This window comes from Camponotus floridanus, unplaced genomic scaffold (genome assembly GCF_003227725.1).
Source record: "Camponotus floridanus strain SB8 unplaced genomic scaffold, Cflo_v7.5 scaffold57, whole genome shotgun sequence".
Lineage (NCBI taxonomy): Eukaryota > Metazoa > Arthropoda > Insecta > Hymenoptera > Formicidae > Camponotus > Camponotus floridanus.
In genome coordinates, this window is record NW_020229736.1 from 1,042,701 (window position 1) to 1,067,575 (window position 24,875).

Sequence of the window (24,875 nt, forward strand, 5' to 3'; positions counted from 1 at the left end):
ACTCGTCGTACGGTCGCATTTCACGAGGGCTGAGGGAAGGGCTGGAAGGCTGCAGAAGGCAACAGGATGATCGTGATGCGGGCTGTTATCGCGAGGATGGCGATGCGTGATTTGTTGAATTATGGCCGGTACTCGGTCTGGCCGCAGCGATCGCACACCCTCGCGTGTTCACCCTTCCGGCATTACCATGTTAAATCAGATTGACGCACCCCTTTCGTGTGTGCGAGCCACCGCCGCTTGTTTTAATTACCCTAAGAGCGATAGGCGACACGTCCCCCGACACGCATGCTTGTTCATAACTCGAACATAACTCGAATATGAGCTACCAAAGGATCCTTCCTTATCACTCACGATAATAATAATTACAATTAATTTCGTTAAATTTAATTAACAATTAAATATGCAATATATTTGCTTGCATCGTTGAAGAATGAGAATTTTTCGGACCATTTTTTTCCCTTGATTATTAAACGTGATATTTTCTAAGCTGAAATTTCCAATTTTTAGATGCGTAATAATTTATTCAGTCTCAGAAAATGTAACCACTGGATATCTAGTCGGTGCGGTTTTTTTTTTACCTTCTCAGGACATGGTAATACTTTATCGAACTGTCAAAACTTCCTTAGAAGCTCGCGAGACTGAAAAATGACCTTTTAAGGATGCGCGATGCGACCTATCAGATGTCGAGAGTTTCGATCGATCACAGGATAATTTTATTGATTACAGCCGGCGCGAGGGACGGCGGGGGCAGAAGGTACCCCGTGATTGTGTTCGTGCACGGGGAGAGCTACGAGTGGAGCAGCGGAAATCCTTACGACGGCAGCGTCCTGGCGAGCTACGGTGGCGTCGTCGTTGTCACCATCAACTATAGACTCGGCATCCTAGGTAAGTCATGACAGATTTCTTTCGTTCCCGATTTCGCCTGACCCGGAATCTCCTTCTCAGTTCCTGGAATCCCGGATTTCCAGGAGAGACCTTCTGTTTTTTTAGATTATTTTCCTCTAAGTCCAGGAAGATTCCCGGATTTCCGAAGCTTTGGCTGCGCGTGCATTTTGAAAATTGAAGATATTCTTCAAATAAATTCAAGATATTCTTCTCTATAATTTTCGGTAAACATCCCGCCTCTTTATATTTCTAAAAATTATGCAAATTTTTTGAAATTTTTTGGTATCAATTAATCTAACGGGACTTTTCAATTATTTTAATTTCTAATAAATAGGAAAAAGGATAGAGAAGAAGAGAAAGATAGAAATTCTAATTCTTTTCAAGAATTTGCACTTGTTCCCAGATTTCCAATCTTTCAGTTCTTAATTTCTGTCCTTTCTCTGCATCCCTTCTACGTGAAATCAATGATGAACGTCGTTTGTCGAGTCAGATGTAACTTTCGTGAACTGTTCGAAACTCAGATAAATTACATATGTTAGTTGCCCGCTTAATGGCGTGAAACACTGGCTCACGGCAGTTAAGGCTTGAAACGAGCCAGTCGACCGTAGCTCATTAGCTATTTAGGGCCGGTCACTTACCGCCAAGTGTGTTTACTCAATTTTCCTGCTCTATCTAGAGGCAGCATCCGGTCTAGAAGCCAAGGGATCGCGAAAGGGACGATCGGGTGCAGGTATTTGTGCAACCGCGACTCTTGGTTGACCGATTCGAAATGCCCGATTCACCTCGCTCGCGATGCCATTAGACGCGACTTGTTACGATTCGTGACGTTTGACGTATGACGCTCGTCCACGAGAATAAGAAGTCGCGGAAAAAGCTTAGAAGCGATAAGTTTTGGCCGCGAAAGCCACAGGGATTGCAAGTTCCGGTGAGACCCAGCTTGTTGCCTGGCAACCCGGGCAACCAAATCTAATAGGAAACTCATTACGGCCAGGTCTTCCGTTTCACCAAACTAAATTCTTGACTCCACCCGCTTCCTCTTCCCCCTTCTCTCTCTCTCTCTTTTTCTACTCTTCGATACGATGGTAATCCCAGCTGTTTTCGTCCATCATTCTCACCCCATTCTGGGTGTCTTAATATCATCTAATCCTAAAACAAGAAGAAACATGAAAAACACCGATCAAAAAATTAAAGCAAGTTTTCAAGAAGGTTGGTGTCTAGATTAGAGTATATGGGATGTTTCTTAATAAGTGCGAAACATTTTAGGAGATGATTCTTTGTCGAAAATTAAGGGGAGTTTTTCACATAAACATTAAAAAGTTTCAATAACAAATTAAATAGGGATTGCTAGTTTCATCCCTTTATAACAATACGGAAGGCTGAAAAAAGTATTAATAAATAACCTTTTTACTAGTGGAAAATATCGATTTAATTTCATTTCTTTAACTTGTTCCAAATTTGAGAAAAAAATAAAAATCTAATTTTCAGAAGATTTCCCATTTTTGGAGGAGTATAACTCCACAGGGAGGGATGTAGGAGTATATGTTTATATAAAAAATCCCCTTAATTTTCGACAAAGAATCATCTCCTAAAATTTTTCGTGCTTATTAAGAAACACCCTTATTATTGGGAATATTATTATATAATATTATTATACACAATTATTATATAAATAATATATTATTAGGAACACTTGTGGTTATCGGACAAAATTTGTTGTGTTAATATTAGATTAAATTAATAGACTAGATTAAATAAAAGAAGATCAAATTCTTCGCGCCACTTAATCGAACAATCAATACAGAAGAGCGATAAGAGGACGCGCGAAGGGAGCCCTTTCCTCATCGAATCCGAAGATGGCACGTGAGACGACAACGAACGATAAATTCAAATTCGAGGATTCGATAACGCACGGACCGAAGAGCAAAAAGAGCCGCGAGGGAAAAAAAAAAAACAGCAACGGACTAGTAACCCGATAAAATGGCGACGCGCAGGAAATTCTACTCTGCGGCGGTGGTCGCCATTTCCTCCCCTCCCCCCCTCCTCCACCCACTGTCTCGCGCGCCCCCCCTGCGTTTTTTTCTCCCTCTCATCCTCCCATTTTCCTTCGTTTCGGAAAAATGATGCGACGCTTTGTGAGCACCGCACCGACCGGCGATATCCACCACCGCCCCCTCCCCCATCCTCCCCCTCGTCGCGTGTGTATACCAGCGTGTACCGGAAAATTTAAATCAACGAATAGCGTTCAGCAGTTCCATTGTAACGAGAAGAATAGGAGACGCGGAAGCGCGATGCGACAGATACGCCGGAGGTTGAATATCAAATGGGACATGACCGGTGCTTTATTTCTATTCCGCTTTTCGTGTTCGCACCTCTCTTCCCGTGCGTGTGAACGCGCGAAAAAGCTTTGTGCGTTTTTCCCTCCCCTTCCTCCCTCTCCTGCCGCCTCCCCGTCTTCCCGTCTTTCGACGTAAAAAAAAAACGTCGTTATTGGATCGGATCCCAGCCGATGGCTGGAGGGCGAGACGTGAAAACGTCGTAAGACGGGAAAGAGATTGTAACGTCGTATGGGAAGAGATGCAAACGTCGTATTGCGCCGAGAGATCTCGGAAGAATTTAATCCTGCAGGAATCCCATGTTGCGAAAATCCCAGGAAACATTTGGTACCCAAGGTACGAACGGTCCCCATCGACGATCCGCGCGATATAACGATGATCGGATCGCGTCAATAATGGAAACGTCCGATTACATATATACTTTTCTCGCGTATATACAAAGAGAATTTTTATTTATTTATTTTCGTTTTATTTTCTAAATTGTATAAAAAGAAAATAAATGTAACAATCATTCTTCTTATCAAAATATCTCGATTTTATCGGAAAATTTAAGTCGAAGGAGGAAATATAGAAAACCTTTCAGGAAAACAATTATGATAGTAATTCAACTTGAACGGAGAGTCTAAAAAAATTTTAAAAATATGTAGAAAAAATACAAGCAATCCGTAAAATAATTTAATGAAATTTTTTTTCGCAAAATGAAACAAACATTTTCCTCATAAACACCTCGAAAAATAACACAGGCCTGCGAGGTTTTTCTTTTTAAGATGCAATAGTGATTTCCGACGTAATTTTGTGAGCTGAATTCGAATCTGGCCGCCGAATTTGCGTAGCACGTCACGTTTTTTGAGTAATTTGTAATTGAATGGCTTAAAAATCGCTATTTTTGGCCAATTTCATGAATTTATTGCGAGGAAATCAAATTTTTTGAAATATTTCTGCCAATGGCATCGTATAATACTCACTTTCGCCTTTCAAATCCACTTTCGATTACCGCCGCACGATTTTTCTTCGCTGAGATAAGTATGACGTTGTAAGAAAATTTACGTTAAAGAAAATTTATATAGACATCAATATGGTATATCCATGATGTTGAAAGTTGAAAAGACTGACATATGTCAGGTTCGGTTATCCAAAAAAGTATTGTAAAGAAATATCTAATACAGTTGTTACACATTTTGATAAATTTTTCTAAATTTTATGCCTTTTTATTGTGATTCTATTCGCCATATTGGATGCGCCATTTTTAATTTCAAAAGGTGACAGAAGGTTTAAAAATGTATATTTTTATCCTAATTTTGATTCGTAGTGAAATAAAGAGGTGGCACGGTTGATTTAGAATGGCTTATTAGATCCCTATGCATGACCAGTCTTATGACTTGTATATCTAAGCGAAAAAAAATCGTGCGGCGGTAATCGAAAGTGGATTCGAAAGATGAAGGTGAGTACTATACGATGCCATTGACAGAAATATTTCAAAAAATTTGGTTTACTCACAATAAATTCATGAAATTGGCCAAAATAGCGATTTTTGGGCTATTCAACTACAAATAACTCAAAAACCTGACGTGCTACGCAAATTCGGCGGCCAGATTCGGATTCAGCGCACAAAATTACGTCAAAAATCACTATTGCATCTTAAAAAGAAATTTTGACCCCCTTTTTTGCAGGCCTGTATAATAGGATACACAAGGATCCTACACAATTCTATTGGAAAACGAATTTGCAAAATCCCAAGGTGCTGAAGAAAGACGGATGTCTCCCTGCCCAGCAATTCGATAAGACGGATGTTTATTAAACAATCCGCAAGAGCCGTCTAATACCATCTGATCCTGTGAGGCTCTCTAGACGAACCTATCTAATCCCGCGAGGACTTTACAAAAGGGAAGACCGGCCGTTTTTCCACTCGGCACGGCTTTCCAAATTATCGATTTGGCAAGGCCAGCGGAAAACAGTCGGCGCAACATCGTTGACCTAGATCCTGACGACAGTAACGCCTCCCTTGTTAAGGCGCCGAGTGCCCTAAAGTTAATGCGCAAGGACTCGTAATAGAAATGATCCTCTTAGCCGCCTCGAGAAACAACCCTCACGTACGTCGGCGGGTAAATATGACGGATAATTTAATGGCGCCGCGTTTCGCGAGGCAAACACCCCCGCTGAACCGAACGGTCGACTCTTACTCCTGGAAATATCACGTCCGAGTGGCTTGCCAGTAGCAACAATCGTCGCTCGCAATCTAATTCCGGTCGAACGAAAGGAAGGAAAAGGCGGAAACCATCCCCCATCTCCACCCCCGCCTCCTCCTTCAGAAGGGTCGACCTGCCTCAATTAACGCTAATCTAATTTCCTCCTCTCTATCTGTATTAAAAGAGACTGGAACTAATTGACTACATGGATAGCTGACACCGCTGATAATTCCCGGTTCCGCGAGATGCAATTAGGAAATTGCTTGACGGATAATTGTTCGCGAAAAATTTATTTTTGCTTTTTTTCCTCCATGATATAATTTGCCATCGAATTCATTCCCCAATCGTAATTAAGGATTGCTCGGATAGAGATTAATTCATTATCCTCGAATCGCGCTGACGTAATTTCCCTCGCGTCCGCGCCTTCGTTTTCGACAACCTGACCTATCCCGACCTAACCGTCCCGGACGGAATAAATAGAGCGATAAACATAAGGCAAATCTTGGACATCTGGCAGATTTACGAATCCGGATTTATTCGGCGGAAGCGGAAGGGAACGAATAAAGTCAGGCCGTTGACGAATGTGCATTTCGACGAGGGCAAAGTCGAACGATTTGTGTATCGTGACAATCGTGCCCGCATCCGACAACCCGGGTAAGACTGTTGCCACTGGCGCCATCCGGCCGTCATAAATATCGCCTCGACTCCGCCAATTGATAACGATATCTCGTTCGGCGAAACGATACGCAAAGTAGGACGTGATACGTGTCTGAAACACTAAATCATACCGCTCGCCCGCCCCAGACGGGCCAATCTCCACATTCTCCCCGGCCATTTAATCCCCTTCACGCAGAAGGGACGCGACGTTAACGGTGGCCGGACAGGACAAAATCCAGCTCAAATAATTTCGGACAACCGAATGGACGTCGCGCAAAAATCGACTTTCGCCTCTCGAACGGGATAATTGCGCAAATTAAATTTTATGACGTCGAATGAAGATTTTTTTCATCAGAGAAAAATACAAAATGATCATCGCTAATTACGCTCGATAATTAAAAAAATGTTCTGTACATTTCTAACATTCGTATTCATATTAATTTCATTTATTCAATTAAGTTTTGTACTGTCCAATGACGGTCGTCCTTTTTAGAAAGATATTTTTCAAATTAAACAAAAATAAAAACCATTTTAAAAGACATCTTTAGAATAATTGTGTACGTATCATTAGAGCAATTAATTAAATTCGAATATATAATTGAGCTTTAAGCTGTCGAATGACAGTCAGCCTCTTTAAAGGTTTCCTTCATGAGAGAAAAATAAAAAAGGGATCATCGCTAATCACACATTAACAGCGTTAATTAAAACAATTTTCCGAATATTTTTCAACATTCGAAAAAATATTTCTACACAATTAATAAAGGATAATTACATACGTATTACCAGAATAATTAATTAGACCCGAGTATATAATATAAATAAGTTATATAATCATGCTGTCGAATAATAATTAACCCTTCTCTAAAAATGTTTTCGTTAAATAACAAAAAAATAGCTACATAATTAAATACAATACTAATTAAACACACATTGGTACTAATTAAACTAATGTTCTGCATATTTCTAACATTCGGAAAGACATTTTTACATAATTAACAGAGGCTCGGTGTAACTGTAGCATGGCAATTAATTATAGCAATTAATTAAACTCAAATACATAAGCAATCAAATATCATAATTGTTATACGTCCTATAGATTTATCTGGCTTTCATAGAGTTATCCTTTTTTATTTTTCTACACGATACCCAGTGTATCTCGCAATTTATCTCGCTTGTCGCCCGATGGCCCGCGACACGGGACGACTGGAATTAGCACTATCGGCGGTAATTCCGGCACGATCACGATGCGATGTTATACTAGCCATGACCGCGACGATAATGGACCATCGCGGGCTAACCATATAAGCGGGGCTTGTTTTGATTGCAGGCTTTCTAAACGCCAACACCGACTCGCACTTACGCTCGCCGGCGAATTACGGCCTGATGGACCAAATCGCGGCGTTACACTGGGTGCAGGAGAACATCGCTTATTTCGGGGGCGATCCCAAAAACGTCACGCTCGTGGGACACGGCACCGGAGCTGCCTGCGTGAACTTCCTGATGACCAGCCACGCGGTGCCCGATGGTGAGCCACCCCCCTTCTCCCTCCAACCCTCGCAATGTGTATTATTTTTTCATTTATATATTATATTCATTTATATATTATATTCATTTATATATTTATATCGTTCACATTTAACAATTTTTACCTTTTTAGATAATTATTTAAAAATTGTAATTATAAAATAGATTGGACATTCTTTTAATTAATTGTAATCCTTCTTTATTGATTATAATTATTTAAAAGAATTTTCAATCTATCTTATAATTAAAATTGGTCAATTTTTAAATAATTATATATAAATTAATTATTATATATGAATTAATATATAAATAATTATATATAAATTAATTATAATCCTTTCTTATTGAAAAGGATTATAATTAATTAAAAGAATTTTCAATCTATCTTATAATTACAATTGATCAATTTTTAAATAATTATCCAAAGAAGTAAAAATTGTCGCGTCAAATTACATAAATTAAGGATATAAATATAAATTAAAAAATAATAAGATATTACGTAATTTTATTCAAGAGTCAAAATACACGTTCGGAGATGTATTCTGAGGTGCTTTATAGAGAAGTAATCCTAGCAACAGTTTATTGTCTTGGATCAAGCCATGGAGAATTGTTCCTCTTGTCGCGTTACGACATGGAAACAGATAACGTCACGCAGAAACGACGAGGCGAAACGGGGTGGGACGGAAAGGGGTGAGAAAGGGGCGCAGGTCGAAGAGCGAGAAGCCGCACGAGACAATGATACGGAGGAGCTAGGAATAATGGGCTGGTTTACCAGACGCCATAAATTACGAGGGAATCAGCTGGCCCGACCACCATTGACAACTCGCAGCTGTAGTGAATTATCATCCACAAGGTCCCGGCGATAAGCACTGCGGTTCCGAAACAGATTGCGACATTTCGTTTTTTGTCGCCCTGATAAAAGCACGCCCGTGTGACTCATCGAAGAATACGACGAAGAATAATGGCGCGCGATTTCCGACCAAAAAATTATACCGTCCCCTCTTCTCTACCGCCCCCTCTCGTCCCTTTATCCTGTTTTCGCGCGTGAGAATCGACCGCGATACAACGCGATAAATAATACGAAATAATAAAGTTAAAGTACTGAACAAATAAGTAATTCCCTCGCATGTATTTATAATAACTTTATATAATTAAGAATTAAATATAAATAATGCTTAACTTAATTATATATAACAATTTGATCTGAAAATAATTCTTCTTGATAATCCTTTAGCTTTAGATTGTATAAATAATTGGAATAATTTTTGTTTTATAACATTTCTTTAATTAATTTACATTTTTTTTAAACTTATTGAATGTTTAATTTATTCTAAAAAAATTTTGTTTTTAATTTTCCCTTTCAGAAAAATATTTATACAATCTGTAGAATGTCAAGAGTTTAAAATGTTTCAAACGCTTGGGATATAGTTTTTCATAGAACTTTTTTAAATTTAAATCCTTTTTAATTCTACCATTATCACTTAATCATTAAGTATACATTTTAATTATTTTTTATATCCTGGATCGCGATTATTTTCAGATTAAAAATTTTAAATTTCTTTGTTTTACGGTCTTCTTGCGCCTTGAATACTTTATACGCTTGAGTCTTTGATTCTTGGCTTATTTAAATTCCGATTTTTCGATTTCTCGATTACTCGAATTCTGCATCTTGAATCTTCAAGTTTCTCAGTTCTTTGTGGACCTCCCCGCGAAAGTTTTTTTTCTTTTAAATTTCAATGTTCTCTTCTTGATACCTCGCTTCCTTTGAACCCTGCACCTTTAATTCGTCGGACGCTTGGCTCCTGGGATCCTGTTCCTTCGAAGGAATTAATTAATCCTCGGGTATTATAGAGGACTGCCATTAAATCCAAGTAACGCGATGGAATTTGAGCCGGCGATAATCCTTTAATAGTCCTTTAATGTCGCGAGCTTCGACACCGTCTTATCGTTCGGTGTCGTCCTCTCGACGACGACGGATATCAGAAGAACGGGGCCATCTTGATTCCGTAATGTCGGAAATACGTCGAGGACGCTGTCCCTCGGGATATTCAGAGTTTACTCCGATATCTCCTTAGCTAAATGAATGAGATCCAATCGGATATCGACATGTATCGGGTGGATAAGATCGCTCTGGAGGACACATTTCACGTTGAATATTCAGATTCGGACCGACCGACCAAATTGGGATTACGCGTGGAAGAGAACGTCGCTTGTCACTTTTAGTTTACTAAACTTTCCTCCGCATGCTTCGTGTATTTCTCGAATTCTGCCAGGACTCTCTCCGCAATTTGGTAGATACCGAAATTTAAAGCTTATTTCCGTCCGCACAAATTAACAAATAATTATGCATAATGTTATGTATAAATATAACGTATTAATAATCATGTTCAAATAATCGCAATGAAAAAATCTCAAAAAAGATTTAAAGAATAAAATAATAAAATAATCGAGGAATATCTTCCATTAATTATACATAATTAATAATATTTATATAACATTTATATAATATTTATATAATTTTATATAATATTTACATAATATTTTTATATAATATTTATATTTATTATAATATATGAGGAAATTTTCTCTGCTCTCTTTAGTTTACATAGAGAAATTTTACCTAACATCTCTCGCGGAAGGAACCTTGTATCTTTAAGATATCAAGATTAACGACTCGCAGGATTGGGATTAAGCAACTTATCCCGATCCTCCGTATTAAATAATAGACTAAGTAACAGGACGGAGCCTGCAACACATCGTGTTAGCCCTGCTGCCTTAATTTTCTTCGCGCTGCGAGGGCCATGCACTCTCTTGTCTATTCATCTCTTACGTAATGTCCAATTTTCCGACGCGTGATGAGAAAATTAATCGCTAATAAGCTCCAGTCCAAGGCCAACTCTTTGGGGCTGTCCCGAGACGATACATATTTTATTATTATTACCGAGAAAAGAAACGTTTCTCTCATTGTTCTTTACTTCCTTTAAGAAAGTAGAAACTCTTAATTAAATGGAAAAGTGCTTTTTAGCAGTTCCTTCCTGAGAAATGAATAAGGCTGCATTCAGTTAATTATTAATTTTCTCCTTCATCTTTTTAATTACTCGATAATAATATGACGTGAATAATAACGCGCGCGCTTAAACATTACAACATTGTGCATCGTATTAATCAAATCTTCTCTCACACTTACAGAAGTAATGCTGTGATGTGAAAAATAATTAAATCGCTTAATTATTATAAATTAGCGTAGCTTATAATATTCCTTGCAAAAATCTCTTCGTTTGCACTTTATTGCAATATTGCGAGAGAAGCATCCGGTGAATAGTCTTTTTTTTTTCTAATACATTCCGTGTACACTTGCTTTTTTTATTCGGTGCGTCTTCTTGGTTCTCATCTTTAGAACGGAAATCGCTGATAACATCGTAATGGAAATCGTTGATTGGAAATAAATCTATCGAGCGATCGAGATGAGAGTATTCGCGTTACTATGCATTGAAACGCGGATTGTGTTTCGTTTACTCAGGTAATATCGTAGTTCGGCTCGCGAAGGGAATCGACCTCGAAATCATCTCGAAATTCAATTCTGCGCGTCGCGATATATAATCTCACCCTCTCCTCGCTTCCCGCGCGAACAAACACTTTTGCATTACGAGATATGATTTGCGAATCCCGAGATAAAGCCCGAGGTCCTTTCGAAGAGGCGCTAGAATTCCGGAGAGAAATCGCGCCTCGCGAATGCGATGATCCTAGAGGATATACAAATTTTCAAGAAGAATGGGACCAAAAATACGCGAGGGATGCGAAGCTGTAACTAAGGAAGGAGAGCTCTCTTTTCATCGATATTTAATCACACGTCTATTTAAGTTTACGTTCGAGCAAGATAAAAATCCCCCTTTGTAGGATATTTTTTAATGGCGGATTCGCCTGTCCTCTATCATTATCGTTATCAAAGGGACCGATAAATTATACGCTTAAATTCGTGAGGTAAAAGTCAGGCCGAGATCCGGGCGCTTTTGAGGCTTGTAACGAGCAAGCTCGCAAAGCTCGCAAACTGTATCTGTTATTAACAGCGGCGGACTCGATTGCAGGTCTGCTGTTCCATCGAGGCGTCCTGATGTCAGGCAGCGCACTTTCACCCTGGGCGTTAGTGAGAGGCGCCGCCAATTACGCCATGCAGGTCGCCAAACACCTAAATTGTTCGTCGGTGAGTACCAGCAAACATGTCCACCCGATCGCCCCGAAATTATCCGGCGCGTCAGACGGTAATTTCATTAAATCCCCCTCAACCACCCCCTTTCTCGTCGGTCCTTCCGACCCGACGAAAAGTACGAAACGTACGTCTCTCTATTAAACATCATCAGAATTTAGTAATGCGAAAACTCAGATTATCGCCGGGCACAATTTCGTCGGGAATTAAATTTTGACGATGATTAATTAACATCGACAAACGGAGAGGGCTTTTAAATTAAACTCGAGGGAAGAGGTATTGAATCAAATGTTCAACAAATATTTTAGTCGACGGTAAATCGAGGGGAGCGAGACTTTGGAAAAATTTTGGAAAATTTCAAAGCTCCAACTTTGCGAAGGCATCGATGAATCCGGCATTAAATTTTCAAACGCGTTCTGTATATTTCAGTTCACAAAATGGGACCGATCGACGAGACGCGTACCCGTTATATTTCATCGCGTCCGCACTCTCCCCCCCCCCTCCTCTCTCTCTATCTCTCGGCGTTAATTCTTATTCGCTCGTTTTCGAGCATAATTCACAATAATGCCGATCGGCGGTGAAATAACCGCGGACGGACATAAATTAAAATATCAAATGCGCGAATAACTCGGCGTATCCGTGTTTTTACAGCGTTAATTACGCAACAGCAATTATATTAACGGGGCGTTTCAATTAAGCTAATATACACCCGAGACATACATTGGCCCCAATAGGCGAGCGCGCATTTTCAATAGGGAGAGCTAAAGCTAAATTTCGCAAATTGCAAATTGGCATCGAATGCAAATTTTCGTCTGCACATATAGTTGCAACGAGGCAGCTATCGACGGTCATTTTATCGAGCGATTGAAAATTTTTTCAATCACGATCTCGTTATTTCAATTTTATAATAAAAATTATATATATAATTATATATATAATATTTCAATTTTATAATAAAAAAAATGGATGAAACGCACGTGCGTGCCATTTCAGAATTCAATAAGAAGCGCTCCATCATCGTACGGATGATTCGCGCGCCTCTCTTTCCGCTCTTTCCTCCCCCTCGCTTTTCTCGCCACCACCCAAGATACAATCCTGACACTACGAACGCCATGAAAAATATGTTGTCCCCAGTTGACGGCTATTTTATTGAAGGTGAATTACGTACTTGGCCCACTTTATAACCGCGGGAGCCGCCATGACGTCTTCTTTATTGAAATTGATATGCAGCGCTGTAAATTCCGCCGACGATATTCCCGATCGTCGTCGAAAGAGTCCAGATATATCCCCTATATAAGGCCGTCCTCTTCTGTCAAAAATAACGCAATAAAAGATAACCCGGTTTCATCGGTGTTTTTCCAATTCGAACTTTCCCCTCCTACGGATATCCCGCGAGATGGCGAGGGGGGAAAAGGGGGAGAGTGTGGACGAGGGGTGGAGATGCGGAATAAAATTGATTCCCGCTACAAGTTCGAGCGGCATAATATAATCCCCGGCCTCGATTTCCATCTCGCGCGGCCCGCCACTTTTTCCGCGGGGCACTTTCGGAAACATCGAGAAACAATAGGCGCTTAATCCTCGTTTAATCGTTACCTTCAATCGCGTACCGCAAATCGGAATCCTTTAGACACGAGAGCCGTATTTTTCGAGTAGCGGAGTTTTGTTTCCTTTTTTTTTTCCCCGTTCTCGATATCGCGTTCGCCGAAAAAAAAAACTCATGAAATTTATTCGATTTCATCTCGATTTTTATCTTCTTTTTCTTCTTTTCAGAAAATATACTTTCTTAAGTATTTTTTCGCTGCGTATATTTTCCGCATTAATTTGCTCGAGAGCTTCACTTAAACGGGGATGTTCCTCTTCTTGTGAACAATATAAGGTATTTTTTTTCCTCACACTTGCTTAAATTGATATATTTACAAAGATTTATTAATAATTGCAATTTTAAATTAATTAAAGTATTCTAATTGAGATCAGTTTTTTGAAAATATTGAAGAGAGCATTTTCTTCCGGACTTTGGTGAAAAGTGCATCAGATTATCATAATCAACAAAAATATATATATATTTTTTTTTAATTATAAAGTTTGATGAAATTTAAAAGTCCATATTTTTAATAAATTCATAATTCAATGAAAAATATTGAGTCTTGTGAATATTTACAAAAATTGCACTTTTCTAAATTCTTTTTAAAAATAAACATTGACACTCATTTGTCTTAACTTTCGCAATTATTTATAGTAATGCCTCTTTGCTCTATTTCTCCCTTCTAATTTTTTTATGTCATACGTTTTACCTTTAATTTGCTAGGAAAAACAATTAAAAAATGTTATAATAGAGCTCGGGAATATTGCCCCTATTAAATTTTTGTATTTTCAAAGAAAAATACATCCTCATACATATTAAATAGAAAAAAACATTTATGTAGAAAAAAATATTTGACTGTCATCAGTTATATAAGTTATGCCTTCAAAAATAGTGGAACGGGTATAAAAATAAAGATAATTAAATTTTTATGAAAAATGATTAAAAATGTTAGAAATAAATTTTACATATTAATTTTTTAAATTACTAATTTTACTCTTTTTAATATAAAATTACATTCATGGCAGTTCTTTGGCGATTTCCCAATTGATTGTGTACTATCACCTATCGACTTCTGTTTCAATAACACTTATAGGTCATTATTTCTGAGTAATAAGCGAGACATTTTCCTTGCTGGAGGATATTACGTCATTTCACCCTATAAAGAGAATATTTACTCTCCCCAAAGAAAATATCATGACCGACGATTCTCTCCTTCTCCTGTTATTCCTTTAATTCTACCTGGGAGATAAGCCGTATTTAACGCACGAGAATAGATCACGTGGCAAATCGAGCCCCGGAGAGGACGTGCCAGAGCTGACGCGTATCGCGTCATTTTCCGACGGTATTTTCTATCGTTGGCACCTTAACGAGGCTCCTACCTACCTATTCTGGCAAGGTAAACAAGATTTTCGTGCGTCGCTCAGCGGAATTCAGCCGCGGAATTCCGGGAGCGCGAATTCCGGGCCGAGGACCGCGCGGCTATTCGCTTTAATTCGGCGACGTACGCAAATGAATTGCTTTAGCGCCGGTAATCGTCTTTCGACTCTCGGAACGCGAGGGGCGTGGGGGGGGGTGGAAAGGAGGATTGGCCGCAATCGAATGTCGGGGTTGGTAGCTGACGAAACGGGACGCGAGCGAGCGACCGCGCGCGCAAATTGGCCGCGTACAACGAGGGCTCCGAACGAGGGCGAACGCTCCCCTGATTGCGCCTCATCCCGATAAAATTACCGAGCACGATGTTACTCGGTACATGTATGTATATGTATACAATAGAATCTGGCAACTCGCAATCTTAATTGAATGGCCTTGCCGTCGAACCTCCCTCGGCGAATTGTCGATATGGCCGATACTAATCGCAGTCTGTTCTACAAATTCTCAAGCCCGTATTTTTAAGCGCGAGTATGATTCTTCTGGCATTAAAATCTCCTTCAAACTTGAAATTAACTGGAGAAATATATTTTCTTTAATTTCATTTTTTTCCATCTTTGTTTATAATTCTCATTAATAACGAATATTCATAGAATATTCTATATAAATTTTGTGATATTTATATAATATTTATATATTTTTATATAATATTTATATAATATTTATATAATATTTTTATAATATTTTTTATTAATATTCTCTTATTATATTATTATATATATTATTTATGTATACATGTATATTTTATTATTTTTTGTAACATTCTATTATTATTTTTATTATAATCTTTTTCTCTTTTTCTCTTAAAATTCTTATTAATGAGTATTATAAATAAATATTTTTATAATTATATATAAATGATTTGATGTCCGAGAAATTGTAGAACATCCCACATTATATCAATATCATTATCAGAATCAATATTAGAATCATTATTAGAATCAATATTAATATTAGAATCAATATTAATTCTAGCTGAAAAATTAGTTTTCCTCTATTTTTGCCGATATTTTATTATTTTATCATAACTTGATTAAAAGAACCAGATTATATTTTATATCCATTGATTTACTTTACGGGAAGTTGAGTGTATAAAAAAAGCGGTAGAGATATAATGAAAAGAAATTTTCTCTTCTCGTCGCCGTAATATTTGTGATATTAAGGATAAACGAGAAACGGCTGACACCTCTCCCCGTCTCACATTTATAGCACACGACTTTATTCTGTCACAGGCGACGGGTGATCCTCAGAACCTGCTGAGATGCCTGAGAGACGTGTCCTTGAGCGAACTAGTGTCGGTGCCTGTTAAGGGACTGGAGTTCGCGCCGGCTTTCGGCCCCAGCATAGACGGCGTCGTAATCGATCCCGGTGATCCCGAGGATCAGGACTACACCCTGCAGGTCGACACGATCAATACGCTCAACAATATCCTTCTGAGGAAGGACGTCGTGGCGAAATTGTCGAGGTATCATTCGACTTCTCTTTTTGCTGCAATCGTTATAACTCGCGAGATCGAGCTTCGAGACAAGGGAAAATAAATAGCACGGGAAACAATACCGTTGCTCGACGGGGGATCATCGGCGAGGAAAAATAAAATCGCATCCTACAATGTCCAGGACAACTTTCTTATATTCTTCGCTTGAAAAATATGGAACTTTCGCGTGTAAACAGAAACTGCAGGATAAAAAGAAATTCATATCTAAAGTGCCAATGAAGGATTCTAAGTATCTATGTTTCCTACGAATTTTCGAGAATCCAAATAACCCAATATTCCAGATATATAGGGTGATTTGTAAATTATATGTTTTATGAAAAATTGTTGCATATAAAAGTTACATAATTTCAAGAGAATTATTAAATAGTATATCTATCTTTTTTATAAGAGAAAGTCTTTCAAAAATTTGAAGATCTAGTTTTCTTACGTGAAACCACCGTAATTTTATTAATTTTTTCAATCGATTCCTCTCAATATTTAAAAAATTATAAGATCTAAAAATTGAACACTTTACAAGATATTTTATATTTTAAATTAACATAATTCTTTTATATATATACATAATTCTTTTATATAAATTATGAAATATATTCATTCTTCAATGTTATTTTACCTTAATTTAACCTTATCTTTATACACAATATAATATGAGAGGAATCAATTAGTGTAAAAAAAACACAAATTATTTTTAAAAAGAGATATAAACTTGCAACAATCAGCTATAAATAATTCAAAAGATCTATTTTAATCGTCTCACTCTGCACATATATATTATTAATTTCCTTCATATTTTTAGAAGAAGCTTTCCATTATCCTTGAACAAATATCTTATAATAGTGAGTGACACATTGAAGTCCGGCGTAGAACAAGAATGTGATTCTTTAAGGACCGCGGAATCTGAGAGTCCTGGAGCTAAAAGAGAAACTTCCCGAGTAAAATTTTCATATACATACTTTGAGTCAAAAACTTATATGCCCTAAAAATGTTTTACAGATTGCGAACTTGTTAAAATTTCATGAAACATTTCTTTGCTCTTCAAAGTGTGTGAGAAAGTGAACTCGTAAATTTGCAGATACGACCTAATGGTGGGGGTTGTTCGCTCGGAAGCGTATTTTTCCTTAACTGCCGACGACGCTCAATACGGGATCGAGGCCGATAGAAGGACGAGGATCCTGCGCGAATTCGTGCGAAACACGTACACGTATCATCAGCCGGAGATCCTGGCGACCATCATAAACGAGTACACGGACTGGGAGCGACCTGTCCAGCATCCTGTTAATATTAGGTAAATTCCCAATAAATTTAATTGTGAAATTCAAATAAAGCTCGATATCCTTTCATTTATTTCAATTATTTATGTGTCCTAATTAATTGTCATTAATTTATTATGTGTTGCATTAGCTAAATAAATAAATCATTGCAAATCATTTAATTATTTATTAATTTACTAACTCTTCATTTACGATTATGTGTATGTGTTTTATTATATATTATTTAATCATTATTTTTAATGATTTGTCTCTTTATATTTTTTTAAAAGTTTTTCTTAATTAATGTAATAATGTATTTTGTAACAATATAATACGACAATATTTTCACAAAAAATTTTTATTATCCGAGATATATAAATATAATTTTTAATTTCCCAAACATATTTTAAATATGATTTTTCATCACTTATTTTAAGTTTATTTCCGATAAACGTTTGAGAAAAGTGTTTGAAGTATATTACGAGGTTTATGAAAGGGGAATATTCATTTTTTTCAGAGACGAGACCCTCGAGGCCCTGGGGGACGCGAATATCGTTGCCCCAGCGACGAGAACCGCGGATCTTCACAGCCAATCCCATAGGAATTCCTATCTATATGTCTTCGACTACCAAACGAAATTTGGAGACTATCCTCAGGTTTGTGATCAGCCGAGAAAATATTTTATTGAATAACCTAAAATAAAAGGGAATGAAAGAATCTCTAGGTGCTACAGAATCCTCAGAATAAAAGACATCTGTGCAATCATATATTCAGACATATTTCTGATATTATATATATATATATATATATATATATATATATATATATGTGATAATATAATAATAATATAATAATAATAATAATAATAATAATAATAATAATAATAATAATAATATAATGATATAAAATAATAATATAAAATAATAATAATAATAATAATAATAATAATAATATGCAATATAGCTAAATAGATAAATAAATAAGTAAAATGGAGAGAAAATAATCGAGAGTAAAGATGATCTCTAGGTCTCATCTATTCCCCGTTATTTTTTATTGATGGAATTTTTGATGAATTTATCTGGCTGTGATAGCTTTTTATGTTCTTAAATCTGTTTATACGATAAAGTTAATATTTATTGCATAACTAGAATGTTAGATCTCATAACTTAAAGAGAAGAATATTAGATTAAAAATGTTTACATTATTATTATATTATTATATTATATTATAATATGAGATCTAACATTCTAGTTATGCAATAAATATTAACTTTGTCGTATAAACAGATTTAAGGACATAAAAAAAACTATCACACAGCCAGATAAATTCATCAGAAATTCCATCAATAAAAAATAACGGGGGGGTAGATGAGACCTAGAGATCATCTTCGCTCTCGTTTATTTTCTCTCCATTTTACTTAATTATTTATCTATTTAGCTATATATTGCGTATACACGAAACGGAAGCTGAGATTCAGCGGAAACGCGGCAGCATGGCGGTGACTCTTGCTCGTATCTGATTTTAGAAACTTATGAGAGGCGTACAACCCCTTACCCCCGCCTCGTGCATCCCCTTTCCTTTTGCCTGCTCCTAGTTTCGAACTTCGAATGAATTTTGGTGCCGCGATTATTAATGCCACATATATTAGCGATATCCCCTTCTCCTCCCCCCTCCTCGCCCTCCGTCCTTTCCTCCCTCTGCTATTTCTCCGCTGGAGGTTGTGTAACAAGAAACGGATGTGTGAAGGGAAATTCGAAAATTGCACCGCGACGATGAGACTAGTTATTACCGTTGCGCGAAATTTCGAGATATTATCTGAACATGTGTTCCTGATGCATATATTAACGATGTGCTCCGCGCGGAGCATTTCAGTTATCCAAGCATCTCATATACACGTGGGGGCAGATAAGACGCGACACGCAAATGTACGAGGGACGGCGAAGCTGTAAAAGTTTCTATCTCTCTCTTTCTTTCTCCTTTTCTGCACGAAATGATAAAAATTTCCCTCCATCTTCTTTTCCAAGGACGCAAAAAATTTTCTGAATAAATAATCACCTTCATATCTGCCGCTTCGTAAATTCAGTAGAAAACAACGATACAATTTTAAAGGGCGCGGGGGCGAGATCCGACGAGGAGAGGATTTGAAATTCCACGTTCGCCTCTCGCAAGCACCTGCAACTTTCAGCCACGCTCCCTCTCTCTCTCTCTCTCTCTCTCTCTCTCTCTCTCTCTCTCTCTCTCTCTCTTCTCACGCCGTCATTTCTACCGGCACCTTTTGCGCCTTACACCCGATGCACTTTGCATGCGAATATCGTCTGGCACCTCGACCTAGCGATCACCGTTGCCGTCAACCGGCGAAATGAAAGTGCATTAAACGTTCAGCGCGCGCGCCCCTTTCACTCCCGTCCCACCCGTTCCCGTTCGCGTCCTTTTCGCCCCTTTCATGTCTCTCGCGGAGAGCCAACGAAGAATAAGGATCGCGCGTAAACGCTGCAACGAACTTATTGCTCCTGCTACGATTGCATGCGGAAAAACGTTTCGGTCGCGCACGAAACGCGGACGTGTTTCTTACTCGTACACCGTGGGATGCATCGAGATATTCCTGTGATGTGCTTTCAAAAAAAAAAAGCTCTGTCCACGCCGGGTCTGCGATCCCGCGAAATTAATAACTTCGACGGGGCGAATAGTAAAACGCGGACCGTTGTAATATATCGACGCGCGTTAATTTGCGGAAGCGTAATTACTTCCTGATTAACGAATGACGATTTAATTACAACTTGATTATATTGCTGTTGCTCAATAATCGCAAACGCCGCAACGATGAATTGCCGCTAACACGTGAACCCATCAATTTGATATTACTCGTAATCGTTGTTCCATTATTTCGTATTTCAGTCCGGCCTCGGGGTGAAACGCGGCTCTAAAAGTGCGAGCTCGCGTGATTCGAATTTTTCGGGGGCCACCCTAAGCTCGGGCTCGGGTTAAAATGGACGCGCAAACGTCAGCTCGGTGAAGAATCGGTCGACGCATTTTTAGAATCTCAACGGGATCCTGGTGGATTCCACGAGTGCTTTCGTATGATCGAGCGCGAAAGAGAGGACTCTCGGAGAAATTCTTTTGAATTCCGCGGTCGGTCCAGTCCGGTCAACGCTTCGATTGAACCAGTCGATTGAGCTTTTAAACGAAGAGTTATCTCTAATAACTCCACTAGAGATACTTCACCCAGACACCCTTGAAAAAGAATGCATTAGATTACACAGTAAAAAATTTTGTGTTAAATTTAACATATTTCACATGTCCCAATTTATCTAATTTTAATGTTAATTTAACAGAAGGCAAGGATGTAAATAAATAACACAAGTAATATGTTTAAAAATTAACACAAAAGTGTAACACTTAAACTTTATCTGGAAATAAAGTTTATGTTAAGTTAACATATTTGTGATGTCAAATTTAATTAAAAGAAAATGTTATTCTTACATTTTTATAATAAATAACAGAAGAGATATGTCGATCTAACATATAGAAACTGTTATAGAGAGAAAAATAACACAATTTATCCGTTCATTTTAACATATTTCATCAAAAATTCGCGCATTTACATATTAATTGTGTTGTTTTAACTCTTAGAAACGGTGAATATTGACTCAAAGCAGAAATGTCAAAATAACGCAACGATAATATGTTACATTAACATAAGAGTATGTTAAAAATTTAACACCAAAATTTTTACACAAGAAAATTTTAACAGAAATACAAAATGTTTTTTACCGTGTAGAATGTATTAGATTAAAATGTGGGAAATTAAATTCCTACTTTTTTAGATTAGGTTTCTATTTTTAAAATTAAGTTTCTATTTTTAGATTAGGTTTCTATTTTTAAATTAGGTTTCTATTTTCTATTTATGTCTACACGATAAAAAACATTTTGTATTTCTGTTAAAATTTTCTCGTGCAAAAATTTTTATGTTAAATTTTTAACATACTCTTATGTTAATGTAATATTATCGTTGCGTTATTTTGACATTTCTGCGTTGAGTTAATATTCACCGTTTCGAAAAATTAAAACAACACAATCAATATGTAAATACACGAATTTTTGATGAAATATATTATATGTTAAAATGAACAGATAAGTTGTATTATTTTTCTCTCTATAACAGTTTCCATATGTTAAATCGACATATCTCTTCTGTTATTTATCATAAAAATGTATAATAACATTTTCTCTTAATTAAATTTAACATTATAAATATGTTAATTTAACATAAACTTTATTTCCAGATAAAGTTTAAGTGTTACACTTTTGAGTTAATTTTTAAACATATTACTTGTGTTATTTATTTACATATTTGCCTTCTGTTAAATTAACATTAAAATTAGAGTGGACAAATTGGGACATGTGAAATGTGTTAAATTTAACACAAAATTTTTTACTGTGTATAAATAAAATTTTACCAGTTTATATTCTTATATCTTATATAAAATAAAATTAGGTTTCTATTTTTAGATTAGGTTTCTATTTTTAGATTAGGTTTCTATTTTTAGATTAGGTTTCTATTTTAGATTAGGTTTCTATTTTTAGGTGAGGTTTCTATTTTCTATTTATGTTTATAAATAACATTTTACCCGTTTATATTCTTATGTCTTACACAAAATAATTCTAATCAATCACTGTTATAGAGGCCGGGATGTATTCACGGAGAGGAGCTGCCATATTTTTTCGGGGCGCCCCTGGTAGGTGGCTTGTCCCACTGGCCGAAGAACTATACCAGATCCGAGATAGCACTCTCCGAGAGCATGATACTTTATCTGACAAACTTCGCACGCACCGGGTAAGTCGTAAAATAAACTATAAAAAGTGACGCCCGCAAAATACGATAAAAACTTGGCCGAGGCGTTATTATTATATAATGATCGTTTCCGACCGCCAGGAATCCTAACGAGGGTACTCCCGATCCTGGACCCCTCGGCTCCAGACCGGAAAGGACCAAGGTCAAGAATATCGATTGGATCGCCTACGAGGCCGTCCACAAGAAATATCTTAGCATAGGTCAGCTTTTCTCGTCTTAGATATTTCACCTTCATTTATATCTTTTTTTTAACTCATAAAATGCTCTTTTATCGCACGTGTTATTTATTTATTAAAAAAGTTTATTGATGCGTCAAGTATCTTCTTTTTAGAAATGTATACTTTAATATCGAGAAATTTTTTATGTATTTATAAGAAAAGTTTTGATTAGAAAGTCATAGTCTGTCGATTTTATAGAACTCAACAAGTCGAAGTTGAAGAATCACTACAGGGCGCATCGCCTCTCTTTTTGGCTAAACCTAGTGCCCGACCTTCATAAACCCGGCTCAGACGACGTTCCTAGATCGCATCATCTGCTCGATGCCGAACAGGTACAATCAAACTAATTATTCATTAATAAAAGGATAAGAGTGATTATTTATTAATTATCAGACATGTTGAACAAGCGAGACCGGTTGGATTGAAATTCTGAAAGAATCTTATTCCCCAGGTGCCACCCAGATTCATCCAGAGACTGCCAACAACCGCGAGAACGACCACCTTGGAGGTAACTTCCATAGAAAAATCCTCGTCCAACGCGTCGACGGCCACGCCCAGCGACATAGCTTTCGAGGACACCACGGCGCAACCCGAGGACGGTTTCGCGGCTTATTCCACCGCCCTGAGCGTGACAATCGCGATCGGTTGCAGCCTGCTGATCCTGAACGTGCTCATCTTCGCCGGGGTGTATTATCAGCGGGACAAGAGCAACCATCAGCATCAGGGCTGCTCGAAGAAGCGCCAAGAAAACGGCCAGATGCCCAACAACATCTGCGGCGAGCTGGAGACCAAGACTGCCGAACGCCATCACATCCAGCACATACCGCCGCCGGAGTTCGCAGACCTCCAAAACAATACTTGTCACGTGCCTATGCCGCCCCCGCCGCCCAAGAACACGAAGCCCGGCAAACCCGGCCAGAATCTCATCATCAGTCCCAATCAACTTCAGCAGGAGAGCCTGGCCATGAGCGGCACCGGGACCCTGAAAAAGGGACACAATCATCCCCAGGTTATGGAGGAGCTGAGGGTCTGACTCTAGGAGACGGCGCGGCCGATGAATTAATATTGGCCGCGAGGTAGATTAGAATCCAGAAATCGCCGATCGTCAAAAACTCGCTACTTCAAGATAAACTTCTCGTTATCAATCTGACAATGAACGTCAGCAGGACCCTAAAGATGGGACACGAGCGTATTTTTTTTCCGATGACGATGAGCCGAGAATTGGATACCGAAACTTTTAGATTTTAGGCTTCTGAAACCGTCGAGGATTGGAAAATCAATCTTCGAAGTTACTCGTCATCGATCTAACTGCGAATAGAATCCTCGAAAATATGACGAGGAGATTAAGATCCCAAAACAAGATCTGAAGTGAAAATGAGAGATCGCTCGGATAATAGTGTTCTCCTGTGGCACTCGACGGCGAACGGGACGACTCTTTAAGGTTTTTCTCGAGGCGATCGTGACTTGGTCGATAGATAGGAAGTGATAAAGGGAAGAGAGAGTGAGTGAAGAATGATCCTTCGTTGTTATGCGAGAAGTACGTGTTAGTGTGCGGCGGCGTAGCTGAAATTTTGTGCCCGGAAGTCAAATCCGCGCTATAGGCTTTTGTATAGAGCCAGAAAAGACTCCGGGATCCCGAAAGATTCGGGTCCAGAAGCGTTGCTTCCGTTCGCTATGCCCCTGTGTTAGTGGCTATACTGTTATCGTTTTCTACCTTTCGAATTTGTGCGACCAACTGCCGAAAATCACGTAGTCTTTGACGGGATATCTGCGTTAAATAGGACTCTTCATCTTCGAGGGAAGAGAATTTTCGAGTAAACTTTCCAAGAATGATTCCAAAAATGTTCATGCATCCAATCAACGTTAATTTTTAACTAATGTAACAATTCGAACTGTTCTTTAGAGTTTTGTCTCTACACATTTTCATAAACGTTACTTGATTTTGTTTTTTTATTTCACTTTATCTTATTTTTGTGTATTTCATTTATCTCATTTTGATTAATCCCATTAATTTTATTTTTAGTATCGTATTTAAAGATTCAAATATTATTATTAAAAGTTAATATTATCCCTTTTCCTTTAAATTTTAATTTCAATTAAATTAATTTAATCTTCTGAAATAATTATTTTAACGAAAATTAACAATATTTAGGCAACGTATTTTTATTTCATCTTCTCTCTCTTTCATTATCTTTCCACATAATATAGACTGAAGGTTCGAGTCGATTTGAGTCGTGCCGATACTGTCCTCGTTCTTCCGA

The 24,875-nt window shown here is 37.7% G+C and overlaps 1 protein-coding gene across 1 annotated transcript in view; it reads left to right on the plus strand.

Annotated features, from left to right (window-relative positions):
* Positions 1-24,232, plus strand: part of LOC105255303 (neuroligin-4, X-linked) — a 166,122-nt gene extending 141,890 nt beyond the window's left edge. Inside the window, exons 2-11 of the mRNA XM_025412790.1 lie at positions 727-885; positions 7,389-7,586; positions 11,671-11,786; positions 16,032-16,264; positions 17,367-17,579; positions 18,062-18,200; positions 22,227-22,378; positions 22,478-22,596; positions 22,813-22,946; positions 23,066-24,232. Of these exons, the coding sequence (XP_025268575.1) occupies positions 727-885; positions 7,389-7,586; positions 11,671-11,786; positions 16,032-16,264; positions 17,367-17,579; positions 18,062-18,200; positions 22,227-22,378; positions 22,478-22,596; positions 22,813-22,946; positions 23,066-23,647 (2,045 nt within the window). The 3' untranslated portion in view covers positions 23,648-24,232. The remainder of the gene's footprint in view (positions 1-726; positions 886-7,388; positions 7,587-11,670; positions 11,787-16,031; positions 16,265-17,366; positions 17,580-18,061; positions 18,201-22,226; positions 22,379-22,477; positions 22,597-22,812; positions 22,947-23,065) is intronic.
* The last annotated feature ends 643 nt before the right edge of the window (positions 24,233-24,875 follow it).